The 16418-nt window shown below is 40.3% G+C and overlaps 1 protein-coding gene across 2 annotated transcripts; it reads left to right on the forward strand.

Annotated features, from left to right (window-relative positions):
- Positions 1-1414: 1414 nt before the first annotated feature.
- Positions 1415-16242, forward strand: LOC117468355 (peroxisome proliferator-activated receptor alpha-like). Of its 2 annotated transcripts, none has more exons than XM_034112418.2 (8): positions 1415-1644; positions 7079-7310; positions 9075-9229; positions 12610-12748; positions 13570-13769; positions 13847-14110; positions 14304-14547; positions 14698-16242. In XM_034112418.2, exons 2-8 carry the CDS (start codon positions 7127-7129, stop codon positions 14940-14942), a joined length of 1431 nt encoding a protein of 476 aa, XP_033968309.1. In that variant the 5' UTR covers positions 1415-1644; positions 7079-7126; the 3' UTR covers positions 14943-16242. The 2 variants fall into 2 exon arrangements, with proteins under 2 accessions (XP_033968309.1, XP_033968311.1); XM_034112420.2 differs by having other exon boundaries at positions 1416-1644; positions 13850-14110.
- Positions 16243-16418: the final 176 nt, after the last annotated feature.

Below are 16418 nucleotides of genomic sequence, written 5' to 3' on the forward strand. Positions count from 1 at the left end.
CCCAATTGACATCAGGACAGCAGAAATCCTGCACATCTTCCGGCGCAGACTGAAAACTCATCTCTTTGGACTCCACCTCGAGCGATAGAATTACTAACAAATAACTGCTAACAGAGCACTTATATACTAATAAAGGACTGGCTTATCTATAGCCAGTTGAGTAGCACTTGAAATGTTTGGCTCTATGAAACCTGATGTTCTTATATGATTCTGTTTTCTTCAAGGTTGTGTCTTCCTGGTCGAATGTACTTATTGTAAGTCGCTTTGGATTAAAGCGTCAGCTAAATGTAATGTAATGTAATGACTTTGCTGTTTCCTTTTTATTTCTAATGACTTTGATAGTAATGCCATATTACTAGTTCTTGGTAAGTATCCAGAAGAAGTGTCCATCTGTTTCTATGAATGTTAAATATCTCATAATTAAATTGACTATACAAAGAAAACATATCTTTATCTAATATAGTACACGTCGTTATCTAATCCAAAGCTCATATTCAATATCAATTTGAAATCTTTCTAGTGTCTTTTGCAGGATATTACCTGTAAAATGTTACAATAAACCTCCTTAACTTTATTATTGGGTCAACATCTGTTCAACATGCACCTATTGTTTCCAATTGATTCCTCCATGAAGTGAAGCCCAGAAGGATCTTCATGGGGGGAGAATCACACTTTATATGCAATTCCTAATGTGTTTATTTGAGCGTATATTCTCAACCTTACCGAGGAATATACTCATATTTAAATATGGATCATAAAAACCTCAGTATCTGAACATATAATAAGCTGCACCACACTCACACTTTTTTTCTCCTTTATTCCAAAAAATATATATGTACATGTACACACAAAATATTGACATCAGGGGTACACAGGTACATTTACAGAGTGAAACAAATAAGAAATAAAGAAAAGTGTGAATAAGACAATAGGTTACATTTCAAGTAAAACTTTTGTCAAACACACATTTGGTTTTGGTTGCCTTCTTGTTTTTAATATGTTTAATAGTGGTGCCATGTTGTAATCCTAAAAAAAAAAGTGCAACATCTGGTTTAGTCAGTTATTTTGTTCTTGTGAATGTGACATTTTGGCAAAAATAAAATTAACAACACAAATATATTTAATTTGGAGTAGGCCCATCTTTTTTTATGAATATTACATTTCCCTAAAAATAAAATTACAGTAGGCTACACTACCAAAAAAAAGAAATCTCTATCCTGGAGTTGTACTTTTTGTCCCGTTTTAAACAAATATTCTACCTCATACCGAAACATTCTACATTACATTATTACATTATATTATTAGTCATAAAACAGATTCCACCCTGACCCGTGACGTCCCGAGCCGCCAGGAAGTGATTGCTTTCTGCAAAAAAAAAATAACAATACAAAAAGTGGTCCGTTTTCAAATCCCTGCGTTCCCATTGGCTGAAACCCTAGGTGTGTCAGGCGGTGTGCGCAGCGTGTCGCCATCCGTCTCTACGTTATTTCCTGCAGAATAAGCGGAGGTTTAACAGCGGTACGCAGTGAGGCGACATACCTTAAACACCGGAGCCGACCGTGATCAGGGCGTCGGATTGTCACGGGACCGAGGTGTCCATCCCGGCACTAGCGTTGGGAAATGCTCCGGATAGCAGCCTCTGAGGTAATGAACACGCTTTATACAACTGTGCTGTTATGTAATCTGATTCAGTTTACATGCCTGTTGTTTTTTAAATAAGAGTTGACTAACTTTTAAGAGTAGAAAGTGGATAATATCTCATAGTTCAGCTGCTTCCTAACCGTAACATAAAGAGGAATGCATGCTTTTGTTCTCAGTATGCTGCATGTGGCGAGTGAGCCCCCACCCCCTTAAATGTACTGAATAGTTAAGCCTGCACCTGCTTTTCTAATAAACCTATATACAGTCTATGTAATAAACTCATACTCCCACATGATGTTATAGACATGCTTCATTCTTATTTTTGTGTTGTCTATGAATTCCGCTTTCGGCCAGCAGTATATTTCCATACACTTGTCTGTGCAGCAGAGTCACAAGTTAACAAGATGTATGAGTTTGTTTTGAGTTTCCTCTGAGGCACATGGATGACCTTGTTGCAGAGACGTCAGAGGTCTTACAAAGGTCAACACATCTGATTCGTACACGGCAGAGGCTGTTAGATCACCATGCTGTCCTTTTTTAAATCAAAGTTTTTGTGAGAGTGGGTCTCTTGTATCCTCTTTGTCATCTGCTAACATGCTGTTGTTGGGTGCAGCTGACTGCTCTCTGTCCATTTAGTTTCCTGTTGAACTATAGATAGAACAACACTGCATGAATACAGTTCCTCTGGGAGTTAAAACACAATGTCTTTAAGGTGTGAGGGAAACGTGGGCTGGGCCAAAGTCATCAAGATCAAATAATAGAGTCATATCAGTTAAGAGTTAGTTGAAGACGTTGTTGCATCAAAGCTGTATAATGTGAATGAAAAAGATGAGTTGCCGTCAACTAACTTGTTTTAGCAGTTTTATTTTAAGTTTCACTGTAGACAGGCGTAGTTTAGAGTTATTATATCGATCGAAAACCTTGCTGTTGTAACTCTAAAATTGCATGCCATTGATAGTGTAGCACCATACGGGATGTAAAGAATGTCTGGCAAACAGAAAGCACCATGCGGAGATGCTGCAGCTGTCACAATCCAGAAAAGAGAGAGCAGAAAGGCTGAGCATGAATGGTGGGAAGAAATAACAACTCCACTTCACTCTGTTAAAAGACTGACTATTGAAGAACGCAAGGAGTTTGTTTTTCTTTTCTTTAGGGATAAAAGTCAAAGCATCAGCATTTTTTAACTGTTGGCGGCAGATGTTGAAGATGCTGAGAATAGTTAACCTTCCAATCAGGCTTCTCCCCTTAGATACTAAAAACTGCCTGTATTTAACAACTAAAGACCTATTCAAATCTGTCATCTCCAGCAAAAGTTTGGGAAAAGTAGTCTACCAGCAACTTTTTAGCTTTAAGCCGCAAATTATTGTCAGACACATTTAAGCGATATTCTATGACATGTGGGGTTCCTCAGGGCTCCACCTTAGATCACATAACATGTTACTTGTTAGATGCTTTTATCCAAAGCGACTTACATACTCAATACTGTGGGCAATCCCCACAGGAGCCATTTGGGGTGAAGTGTCTCAGGGACACAACGACATGCTGACTGCAGTGGGGTTTGAACCTGTGACCCCCTGATCCCAACACCAACGCTCTAACCACTGCGCCACACGCCTCCGATCACCTTGAGATTTTAGCCAGACTTTGAGGGTGCTTGTCCAAACAGGATTTAGAAAACTATTGCATGTCTTCATCCTGAGTAAGTTAGGCTAGTGTAATGGACTTTTCTCGGGACTCTTCAAGAAAGCACCAAGGCAGCTTCAGAGTTCATACAAAGACCATTAAAGCGGAACAGATCTCCCAGATTATAGGGTCTCCGCATTGGCTAACCGTTAGTTATATAATCAGTTTAAGGTACTGCTTGTTGTGTATACATCATTGAAACTTAAGGACTTGAACATTTCTGACCTACTTTATCCATAAACTCTTTGGAAACAAGTTTTGTGCACTTTTGTTTCTCTTTCCTAAACCTCTTTGCACTAAATATGACAAACTATTGTATTTGTTTTGCCTTGGTCGCACAAAATCCAGATATAAATACAGTTCAATTGTGAAATCCAGATGTGGAAGTCTTGTGGTGAGTTCAGATCTGACATATTTTGAAAACATTGCACACATTTAGATACATTACGCATATTTGGTTCTTACTTACTATTTTCTATACAAGTGTATTCTTTCGGTGATGTACTTGGAAAGACCATGACCACAGATTCCAGGACAACAACTGCTTATTTACGGAAGATGGACTCAATGCACTGAGGTACAAATATAACCGTTTTTTTGTTAACAGCTGCCTCAATTTATGAGGTATACAATATGTTGTAGCTATGAGCCTAAACTCACTAAATATTTCCCCCTTACACATCTTACTGTCCGGACCCATGTCCTGAAATTCTGCATCCCAAAGACTAGATCAGGGGTGCCCAACCAGTCGATCGCGAGATGTGTCTAAAAATAGAACAACAATATTCTGTTTTATCGTTAATGTCCTATAACATAATCTTCCCGTGCCAGAATAATGCACTTGAACGCACCAAAGCTTTGTGATTGGCCGGCGTGACCCCATGTGTGGGGGCGTGGCTGGTGGGCAGTGGGCACTATTTCGCTGACGTTGTCCGTGTCAACAGGAGTGACATTCCGCACACACACAAGACTGCAATTATGGCAGAAGCAAAAAAGCCCAAAATATGTAATTTTCACTCCGAGTGGGAGGATGATTATTTTTGTATCTATTCCAATTCAAAGTCCATCTGTCTCATCTGCAATGCGAGCGTGGCTTTATCGAAGAAGGGTCATTTAGGAGCGGCATTTCAAAACAGTGCACAAACGCTACGAGACGGAATTCCCTCTTAATTCTGCCCTACGCTCCAAAAGGGGAGGGGCCTGAGAGGAGAGCTAAATGCACAGCAGTCCATTTCCCCCCGGCCCAACAACAAGAGCAAGGCTGCTACCAGAGCATCTTATCGTGTCAGTCACGTTCTTGCGATACACATGAAGTCTTTCAAAGATGGCGAAGTTGTGAAAGAAGCATTCCTGGAGGCTGCCGACGCGCTTTTTGGGGGACAGTAAAAATAACAGCAGCATTTCAACAGGTTTTTGATATAATAAAAACTCAAGTTAGATACCGTTATTAATCAGTTGTAAGTTTTAATTTGTTTGAACTTATTCATTATAATTATTGTACAAAATGGTATAAGAATGCAAACTTAAATTGATTATAGTCTATTATCAATTCAGGTTAAGAAACTAGTGTTGCTTGCATCCTATTTTAAAGGCATTTCTTTTTATACTCTACTAAAATGCAACAAAAAACGGGTTTGATTCTATTAATTTTGTCTTTTTTATTGCACTTTGGCAGCAGATTCCTGTGTAGCTTCAAATCTGAGTTGTTTTATTAGTGAGCCTCATTTATACTTTTGTAGCAACACTATTTGTATATAATGGCAAAGAAAGGGTTCAGAATCTTTTCTTTTTTCCCTGTGTCATATGTGGCAGCACTGTTCAATGTTTCTTGAAAACATTACCCACTGTAGTGACGTGTGAATAAACTCCAACTCTGTATCAACAACACTGTTGTGTAACTTCAGTTAAATACTTGTATGTGTGTAGATTAGAAAGAGGTAAGATAAAGGATCTGCAGTATTTTATGGAGTATTAATCGTACAAAGGTCAGTTTTATACAAGTAGTGTGTATTTACCTGGTAGTAGGCTGTCAGTAATGGCTCCGCCTCTCTATTTGGACTGGTAGATCTCGGCAGACTGGCAACTTTAAAAGTAGGTCTCGGGTCAAAAAAGGTTGGGCACCCCTAGACTAGATAAACAAAAACAAGCACGCTAGGATTGATCACGTTCTCAGAGTCTGACCAGCATTCACAGAAAGACAGAATATTGACAAGTTGTTGTGTTCAACGAGTTGCACAATATCATAGAGCTTTACAGATGCATGCAGCTCTGTAAACTGAGATTTTACATGGACTTCCGGCTGCTTGAATGGTATAACTTTGTTGGAATTGAACATAGATCAGCAATCCATCGAACAACAACAGAAACATCTGCCGCGAGTTACTGGGAGTTGAAGGGAGCGTTATAGGACATGAGCAGTGCTGCTATGATGTTGTGGGGTGGCTCAAACAGATGTCCTTTACCCCGCTGTGAGCAGCTGGGAGCTCCACCAAACTCCCTCCCACACATACTTTAAGATCCACTGCCAGAGCACAGACAGGCAGTGTCATAGAAAGACACTTTATTCTTTGTTGAAAGTAATTCAACAGAGAGTTGATGCAAGCTGCGATGCACAGTATCTAGTCTCTGGAGCAGTATCATGGAGTTGGTTAATAAATCTGGGTTTCTGATGTTTACCTTGGCTGGGCAGGCTGGAATTTAATCTGTGAATAATGAGGCTCTGCTGACTCTATGGGCATGGTTCACTTGCTAAACAAGCACCTTCATGTTATTAACTTACCTCTGTCCCCACTGCATGGCAGGTCTGTGAGTCAGTGAGTAGTCTTTTATTCTTCATGGCAATTTGGGGTTACTTCATTTTGTAATTTTTGTGTATGTCATCTCAGGTTAACTTGTAATCTAAATCTATCATGCTTTCTCGTCAAAAAAGTAAACTGAAATAAGATAGTGGTGAACTCAAGTTTAAGATACACAAAAAGGTTTGAAATCTTGAAAGTATGAAGTGTCTTTTAGTTAGATGGCCAGTTCCTGAAACATGTCAGATTTTGACTTGATTTTACCTCAACCTTGTTATGCATTTATGTTACGGGATAGAAAAAAACTGTTGGGAATTAATCGGTGTCATTCGGAAAGAACAAAAAACATTTAAAATCAATAAATAAGCTAAAATATGAAAACATTTTCTAAGAATACTTTTACAAGTGTATGTTGGAGTCTTTATTGTCTGCCAAAATGCTTTTGAGAATGAGAAATTTGGATAAATATAACACATTTTGGGGGGAAATCTATTGAAAAACAAGAAAATGCCAGGTTATGTAAATTAAATGTATAACTAATCAGTTTTTTTTTTTTTTTAAATCAAAGTCAATATTGCCATTTAGCAGTCATTGGTTTTAAATATTGCCCAAAATGATCTAATGGTCTGGGGAAATGTCTTGCAGCTGTCCTTAGGAATCATCATACCTCCCCAAACCTTAATCTATACTAAAATGTGAGACTGGCCTTTTTATTCATCCACACTGAAAAAGCTCAGTTTTTCTGGATTTGTAAAAAGCTTGTTTGATGTGAAAGAAAAGTCCTAATAATAACAATAATTTAAAGTTGTTTTGGTCGCTTGCAAACATGGCATCAGGTTATTGTTGAAAGGCTTCCCTATCTTTTTCAGAGCTGGGTGTTTTGCGTACTCGCAACCAATCTCATGGCTGTTTCAGGATTCCTCGTGATCAACCTAATTCTCTCCCCCCTCTTATCACAGTCTGGTGAGTGAGGGGTTGTTCCTCCCAGGTTTGGCTTGATCTCCACCATGGCAGGGGATCTCTTTAGCCCCCCGTCCCCACTGGGGGATTCCCTGCTGGACAGTCCGCTGTGTGGAGACCTGATGGAGGATCTCCGTGACATTTCCCAGTCCATCGGTGACGACACGCTGGGATTCGATTTCCCCGTGTACCAGAGCACTAGCTCGGGGTCTGAGAGCTCCATCGCATTTGGTGAGTGGCTGAGCAGCCATGTGGTTGAAATAAATTGTCATGAAGTACATGAACAGTCATGTTAAAACAGAACAACTCTGACCTTCTGACCTTTTAGGCTCCACATGTAAGTTCACTGTGTGCCTGATAACAGAATATACCTCTCTCTGTCTCCACCATGATGTTGTCTCTAACTTCCAGAGCAGCACTTAAAACGCTCTAAAGTGATGCTCCACTACACTAAAAAAGAAAAAGACAAGGCACAGTGTAATGCCTGTTAATAGCTTACCACAGGCATAGCTCAGTTAAAATAAAGCACAGCTATTGTGCAATACATTTGTATTGCATGTATATTTTTTATTTGTAAAAATGTCAGTTAAAGCTTAAAAAAATAAAGATGTTTTTGTTATCTAAACGTTTGACCTCTTTCTTTTACAATTTTGGAATCGAAACGGGGAATCGATAAGCAGAATCGGAATCGATTTCGACATTTCAAACGATACCCATCCCTACCTGTGCTGCAGCACCTCTTTTCACCCTCTGTCTGAAACCAGAGCCCAGTCTGCTCTGATTGGTTAGCTGGCCGGCTCTGTTGTGATTGGTCAACTGCTTAGAAATGTCCCTCCCATCACGTACAAGGTGTTGGAGTGCTAGCCAATACATTATGATGTCACTATGTTACAGAAGTAATAAAGGAGTCAGACATTCCAGGTATTGAAAGGCATGTTAGCCTTTGCAGACTATTTACATGCACCAAAACCTAAATAACACAGTACAGGAAAGGGCAAACTCCAAAAGCATAATTGGGACCCTTTAATGTACTCTTATGGCCACTTTTTAGAACATTATACTGTATTCCTAATAATAGTTTGTGTTATATTTTGCTGTTTGTATTAGACTGATAAGTTAAATAATTCATTCAGTTTCATCTCAGTATTTATTAACATAAGCATTTCGGCCAATACAACAGATATCAATGATGATCAGTACAAAAGACATCACTCGCCTTATTATGAGTTGAGTTTTTCTGCACCTCCTGTCCTGAGTGGAAAATTACAGATGTCACAGCCCCCAGCCTTGCCCTCCAGCTCAGTAAGAAAGTATTCGATGATATGTCTACTATTGCTTTACAAAGCATCACTGAGGGAACAGCTGCAGAAACATCACTGAGTCAGACAGTCTTTACTTTTTGGAGCATTTACGCATTTTAATAGTCACAATAACTGCTTATATAGGCCCTAATATTTCGAAAATTACCATGGTGATTTATTTGACCCACATTTGACCCAAAATCTGGATCTTTATATATCAAAATAACAAGTGTAGCACATGTTGGCGATTAGCTTGCAGCCCATCCTTTATCTACCAAACTCTGTTGAAGAAACACTGATTTATTTCAGTGAAACGGCTTTATTTAGTTTTTACGCATTTTTCTCACTGTGACCATTGCTTTTAAAAAGGAGAAGACCACTGTGGATATTTTGGCCTGCCTTAAAAACCTCCTGCGCGCCAACAATGGTCCCACACCACTTTACAGCCACCAAAATCTGTCTATTTGGCTCTTGTCCTTTTTTTGGATTTAGAGACCACTAGTGGCAGAAAAGTACATATGGTGCGTGTAAGTAAGACATATTAAAGGTTTTGGCCAAGCTGTAAGAAGTCTCCTTATTCAACATCTGCAATTACATAAATATTTCATCTGACCAATAAGTGAAACAAGTGGCAAGTGGCTCATTGAAATCATCTGTCTCATTTCTGCTTTGTTGTTTTGCTGTTTTGCTGTAGACACTTTGACCCCGGCCTCCAGTCCTTCGTCAGGGGGTTGTGGAGCAGCGGGGGGGCCAGAGGAGAACTTCAGCCCCCTCAACTTGGAGTGCCGGGTGTGCTCTGACAAGGCCTCGGGCTTCCACTACGGGGTGCACGCCTGCGAGGGCTGCAAGGTGAGACATTAGAGAGGCAGTTTTAACAGATTGTGGCCATATTTGTACTTCTGTTGGGCCGATTTTGAAGGATTTTGGGTCTATTTTGAAGTTTTCGCTGACTCTGGCATTTGACAGTAGAGGTAATAATTTTCTTCTTTTGTTCTCTATATCCAACGGTTGCAATACTACTCATGGTTGTCAAAATCAGCCCACTGAGAGTACAAATATTGGCCCTTTTCTGTTTGACATTTTGGATCCTGATGTCAGAAATGGATTCAGCATCCTCGATAACCCACAAAATAGGACAAGCTTTTTTTGTACTATTGTCTGGCTATAATGCAACATAGCTTCCGGCAGTTTCTATGGGCTGGGGACCCATACTATAGATTTCTATCATAAAGCTTTGGGGTACTCGTATTCCGGGTTCACAGTGCTGGCAACTAGACTTAATAAAACAGGCAGTATATGTATTGTGTGCGTATTCAGACATACTATACATATCAAAGTGAGAATGCCTGCACCATCACACGCGCACCCAAACGCATCCAAAGCTCTGACCTGGAAGGCAGTGGAAAGTTTCTGAGACTCGCCGCCAGGTCATGTGAGGTGGGGGACAGGGCGGCCTTAGTAGACTTGTCACCTCTCCCCTGCTTGGCCCAGAGCCAAACTGAGTGACGTTAAAACACACACTCACACACATACAGTTGTCTTGTTCACACATCAAGCTGTTGCTGGAACATAACCTGGCTTTTTACTAAATAATAACTTATTATTAACTTGATGATTGTAGGAATTTCTTTAACAAATATATATATTTAAAGATATGAAAGAACACATCAAAGCTAAAACAAAAAAGGGTGATGCAGTTTTAAAGGAACCCCAAAATACATCAGAGCAAAAGCAAAAATAGGGCACACAGTTTACTGGTTGGAAAAGCAGTACACAGAAGCAGTGTAAGGTGCTTTGTGCTGACATGTTTATGTATGAATCATCTTTTTGTTTTATGGCCAAAGGCACTTTACCGCAGCTGAAAAAAACAAATAGAGGCCCTTGTGACACGATTAGTATCAGTTGTTCTGTTGATATGGGTTTTTAGTAGCAAAGAAGCTTAGTAATGGATGACTTTGTATAACAAGCATAAGTTTGCCTTTTTTAAAAGTGTCACCCAAACAAGTTTTTATTAGAGTATGGCAGGGGTGTGAGTGTTTGGATGTTTTATTGAATGTGCTGTTTACACGGGAACGAAACAGGTTGTATCCGCTACTTTTCTCTTTCGTATAGCCCGTTCGTTTACACAAGGCGGTAACGGAACCGCGAAAACGGACCCCTCAAACGATAACGGGTCCCAAGGTGGATAGATCTGCGGACGGAACGCTCTGGGGGGGAAAACGGCTCTGTGTGTACGTCCTATACGATAATTTTCCTGATAACGATAAAGCCATAGCCCCACCTCTGCTGCTCACTGTTGTAGCATGGTCAGTAGCTACTGTCAGTAGCTACTGACCATGCTACAGATGTTAGTGCAAAATCTACAGCTCCTCTACCACAACCATCAGCAACAAGTGGACATGGAGAACTACATGAACTACATGTTGCTAAATCCACCGCGGAGAATAAACAGAAGGGCAACCATGGCAACATGCTCGGGGGTCTTCTTCGCTGCTTTTGGTGTATTTTGTGGCGGAAGTACAGCGCCACTTACAGGCCCGGCATATGTACTACAGCGTCTCCAGCGGGTCGAGCGGTTTCGTGTGAAGGGACACGTTTATTGAGCCGTATGCGTGTGAACGGAAGACTTTTTTTGATATTGTTTTCGTTCCCGTGGCAATGAGAAAACATTGCAACTGAGACTCAAGTCATGTGAGCTTGTAGTAGTCTCATTCCTCTGTAAGCCGACGGCATGTTGTTGCTGCTAATCTGAGCCTTTGTTTGCTATTTTTGCATGACTTTTTAACTTGTGACCTTGCCTGCTTTAATCCTGTTTTTTCACTCCTCTGGACTGGCACTGTGCCTTCAATATCACTATGATCCAGAGGAGACATCAGAGATGGACACTTGTTGGAAAACGTTACTTTCCTCTGTAGGTTTTGAAAAATAATCTTTCAGTTCCACACAAAGCAAAACTAGGCCTCTGTGTTATAATGACGTCAAAGCTGTTAGACGCTGCTCATGTAAGAGGTGTATTTTGACAGCACTCTGTTCCCAAACTGAAGTTATTGCGCCTTCATGGAAAAACCTGGCTTGTGATATGTAGCCATTCACGTTTTCCATGCTCGACTGTCTCTGCGTATCACATTCAACACCTCACTTTAAGAGACGAGCGCTCAATAGTGGGAATGTGAATGGAATGTGCTGCTTTGGTGCGAGGGATTAACTCAGTGGTGATGAGGGTATGACATTTGTATGTGATGCAAAGAAAGCCTTTGTTAATGGAAAGGAAATCCCCTCTACCTGCTATTACACAGTTGCTTTGAATAGTGCGGCAGTTCAAACTTCTCTTTTGGTCTTGCACAATACATCTCTGTTTTCAGGTGTTTAGTCTTGTTACTCACAGGTATATGTCCTGCTTATTTCCATACAGACATGGAAATACATGCATGCTGTAAACCTACACATCTGTTTTTTTCTTGTGTGTAGTTCTGTTGTTTTTATTATGTATGTTTTATTACTTTTAATGTAATTTCCCCCTGCTGTGTTGTCATGAAAATTGCTCCTATAAAATTTCATTTATTTGTGGTTTAAAATTACAAAGAATAGTGATGTATCCCGAATAATGACCCCTTTTTAATAATATATTGCGTGCCCATGTGGGTCCAGGTATCCAAAGTAATATCCCCTCCTGGGATGAGTAATATCCTGTCTGAAATGTAAGTGATGCACACATAGGTATATGACAGTGTCAAATGATCATATATTTAGGTACATGTGTGACATGTGTTGGCATTTACCTCCATGTGTCAGAGGGCCGCATGATGTCTTGTCCAATCAGAGTTGTCCTTCAGGAAGGTTACAGTTTATTATTCACCTTGAGACCTTGGAACGTCTCTCTTTAAATATAGACGTTATTCCACTCTACATCCAACCATAATGTTATATAACAGTGGTTCTACTAGGGCTTAAAATGTACAATGCATGCAATGTATCACAAGGTGCTGCAGATATAGGTGTCGGACATATGGTGTGTATAGCCTTGCTTCATAGAATGATAGTTAGATGTTTCTTAAATAATATAAGTAATAACTACTACACAAGCAAGTATAATAAGGTTGAATTCAAAGCTGAACGGTGCTTTAAGACATCAGGACACTGGGCTTTTTTTTTTAGTACTCAAAACATCATCACTGTTCTTCAAATGATGACTGAAGTTGATGGCTACAATATGTCCTTCTTTCAACCAGGGTTTCTTCCGGAGAACCATCCGGCTAAAGCTGGAGTATGATAAATGTGAACGCAACTGCAAAATCCAGAAAAAGAACCGCAACAAGTGCCAGTACTGCCGATTCCATAAGTGCCTTTCTGTGGGAATGTCCCACAATGGTAAGGCCTGAACCACAAGTTAGAAGCTAAGCTAAGCTGTTAAACGTTTTGCTACACCAGCCCCAAGTAACAATCACAGAATAGTTGTCAATAATGGTAAAAGTTGTGCAACAGTAGTTCAAAGAGAGAAGAGTCATGAAGTCAGTAAACCGACTAGCTAACTGTAATTAGCTCAGTGACACAGCACTATCTAAAGCTAGCTAACATTAGCTTACATTTGTTAAGTACTAGCAGCCAAAAGTGTGTTTTATTGATTATGAATTTAAGTTACAATATATTTCGTAAAAGTCTATATTAGTTTAAATACTGAAATCATTAGCAGCCACTTGAACACACTGATACAACAAAAAGAACTAGTCCTGAATGCAGTTACATAAAACATTTCTCAACACGTTCTCAGTAAACACCATAGTATGTAACAGCAGGACTTGTCTTTCTATGATTTGGCTCCAGTTCAACTTGCTCTGCATTGACTAGGTTTTTATTGAACAACCTCCTGCCAAAGCGTGCTTGACATTGACAAAACACAGGCCCATAAACTCCACATCTGGCCCGTCATCTGCACTCGCTGCTGAAGGGTCAATGGGTTCGTTACAATGGCCTCCCCCTGCAGACAGAGCAGCGTCAGAAACCTGAGAGGACGACATGTTGTCCTCTGAGGAGGGGGAAGAGAACAGATTAGTGGGGGGGCAAATACTTGTCTGCACACATGCATGTTTGCTGTAGGAGGATATTTATGATGTCTGTGTGTAGTCTGATTGTAAAATAACACACCTACCGTTTGAAATCTGTTGCTAATAACGAATGTCTCTCTGCACTAGCCATCCGCTTTGGTCGCATGCCTCAGGCAGAGAAGCTAAAGCTAAAGGCAGAAAGCAAGAAGGTGGAGAAAGGGGTGGAAAGCCCCATGCTGGTCGACCACAAAATTCTTGTTGGGCAAATCCACGAAGCCTACATGAAGAACTTCAACATGAACAAGGCGAAAGCCCGGCTCATACTGACTGGAAAGACAAGCAAGCCGGTAAAAACAATACTTGTATCCATACAGATTTATCGATATCCTCACCTTCAAACATTCCTTCCTCTTATCTTTCCCAGCAGCCTTTCATCATCCATGACATGGAGACGTTCCAGCTGGCTGAGAGGACGTTAGCGGCCCATATGGTTAACGGTGACCAACCCGAGAGCAGCCTTCAAGCAGGGCAGGTGGTTCTGGACTTGGGGTGTGGGGAGCTCCAGCAGAGGGAGGCTGAAGCCAGGCTCTTCCACTGCTGCCAGAGCACCTCGGTGGAGACGGTCACGGAGCTGACGGAGTTCGCAAAGGCAGTGCCAGGTTTCCAGAACCTGGATCTGAACGATCAGGTGGGTGTATGTCAGCTTTGGAGAAAAAATATGTTACTTAATCAGAATCAGAATACCTTTATTAGTCCCACAGATTTGAATTTGAATGGATTTGAGTTTATGTTGGAATTTAATGTGGAAAAGGGACACAAAAAACACTGATGTTTCAAATCACACCGAAGTCATGCTGTGTCCTTCTTACCTGCACACCCAGGTGACTCTGTTGAAGTACGGCGTTTACGAAGCCCTCTTCACCCTCTTGGCCTCCTGCATGAACAAAGACGGCCTCCTGGTGGCCCGTGGTGGAGGCTTTATCACCAGAGAGTTCCTCAAGAGCCTACGGCGGCCATTTAGCGACATGATGGAGCCCAAATTCCAGTTTGCCACACGCTTTAACTCCCTGGAGCTTGACGACAGTGACCTGGCACTCTTTGTGGCTGCCATTATCTGCTGCGGAGGTAACTAACCTATATAATCAATTGTATTTTATAGTGAGAGGGTTTAGGAAAATAAGGAAGATCTGAGTTGGTTTCCTATTATTAGATTTAAAATGTATTTATGTCTCTTCTATTTAGTGTTCATTTGTATCTGACCCCTTTTTCCTTCAGATCGCCCAGGGCTGGTGGATGTGTCTCCAGTGGAGCAGCTGCAGGAAAGCATCGTTCAGGCACTACGGCTCCACCTGCTGGCCAACCACCCGGACAACAACTTCCTCTTCCCGAGACTGCTGCAGAAACTGGCTGACCTCCGGGAGCTGGTCACGGAGCATGCTCAGTTGGTGCAGGAAATCAAAACAACTGAGGACACGTCACTGCATCCGCTTCTGCAAGAGATATACAGGGACATGTACTGAAGGGATGGCACATGGTCATGGACATGTTTTAGAATATTTACTGTATGTATGCCACTACAATTTGGGTGTACATGAATATGAACTGATGCACTCAAGCATATCAAAGTACTGTAAGCTTTGGGCAGCTCCTATGGGTGCACACAGCTTGAGTTGCATTTAATCCTGTGACTTTAAAACTTTCTACTGGAACAAAACATAAATGAAATTATTTTCCATGGGGAAAAACAACGCTTGGAGGTGACTTGTGTAAATCTGTGAAAGGGGACACAGTGGTGAACAAAGGTTTTGATCTAACATAATAGAGCTTTCATATTTTTTAATTGTAAGCACTCAAACTGATTATAAATAGGGAGTAGACTATGCAATCTTGCATTTAACATGGGTGTACACATAATAAAGATACCCTGATATGACTGCTGCAGTCATACGTGCAGTCGTGCACTGATACTAATTAAACTGTCGCAAAAGAAGCAGACATGAATATGTACTGAAATGTTGGTTGTGCAATAGGCGCTACAACTCCCTACAAGACATATTCCTAATATTTTATCTATTCAGTGCATATCATGTGTGAGTTTGAGTCTTTTGAATTTCCTTTCTGAAATGCCACATCTCCCTCGTCCATTCTGAGATAAGTGGTTGGTGAAACATCTATCAGTGCTGACCAAATGCCATATTGTTTCCATGCTTGAGCTCATATTTCCTCTATTTCAACCACACCTTATTCATTAAAGACATAACATAATAACTTTGGGGTAGATGTGTAACTCTTTAGTGTTGGATCAGGGAATTTGCTCACATTATAAATAATGAACAGCACTTCGTTCAAGCAGCCAATAAACTAAATGTAAGCAGCCATTGTTTGAAAAACATTGTCATTTCATGTGTAAAATATTTATTGTAATCCTTTATCTTACTGCTACACAACATGATAGCTCACCTCACCTACTTTATCAGAGGTGTTTTCTACAAATCCTGCCATTGAGATGCATTTTTGGCCAATGGCAATTGAATATTTTGACCACAAACGCAATAATCTATTAAACTGGTTTATGTTTTATTTTGTAAATATAACAAGAATGTGGTGATCACAGTGAACGGATCTGAAACAGCAGAACAGGCCCTAAAAAGAGCCGATTGCCTCCTTTGCTGTACTTGTAGAAACATTGTTTCATGTCATAATGAAACTGTTTATTTTGTGTATCATGTACATTAGAGTACAATTAAAAATGCATTTTCTTTTTCAATAAAAGGAATTATGCCATGTTGTAGATTGTAATAAACTAATATATTTCATTTATGTTTGTATTTGACTTTTTCTCTGCTCATCAGATTTTCGATAATGCACGGTTTAAATAAATTAGCTCATATCTTTAACTTTTCAGAATTGTTAACTGTCATAGGACGAAAAGCACTGGTGGAACTAATAATTGTAATAATAGCTTTGTATCTAAAGAAGTCTCCCAGTAAGCCATT

The sequence above is a fragment of the Pseudochaenichthys georgianus genome, chromosome 23, assembly GCF_902827115.2.
Source record: "Pseudochaenichthys georgianus chromosome 23, fPseGeo1.2, whole genome shotgun sequence".
NCBI classification, from domain to species: domain Eukaryota; kingdom Metazoa; phylum Chordata; class Actinopteri; order Perciformes; family Channichthyidae; genus Pseudochaenichthys; species Pseudochaenichthys georgianus.

Coding starts and splice junctions, on each gene's coding strand:
- LOC117468355 (XM_034112418.2), top strand. CDS start 7,127: ATGGCAGGGGATCTCTTTAGCCCCCCGTCCCCACTGGGGGATTCCCTG. Junction 12,749..13,569: donor TGTGGGAATGTCCCACAATG/GTAAGGCCTGAA, acceptor TCTCTGCACTAG/CCATCCGCTTTGGTCGCATG. Junction 14,111..14,303: donor ACCTGGATCTGAACGATCAG/GTGGGTGTATGT, acceptor CTGCACACCCAG/GTGACTCTGTTGAAGTACGG.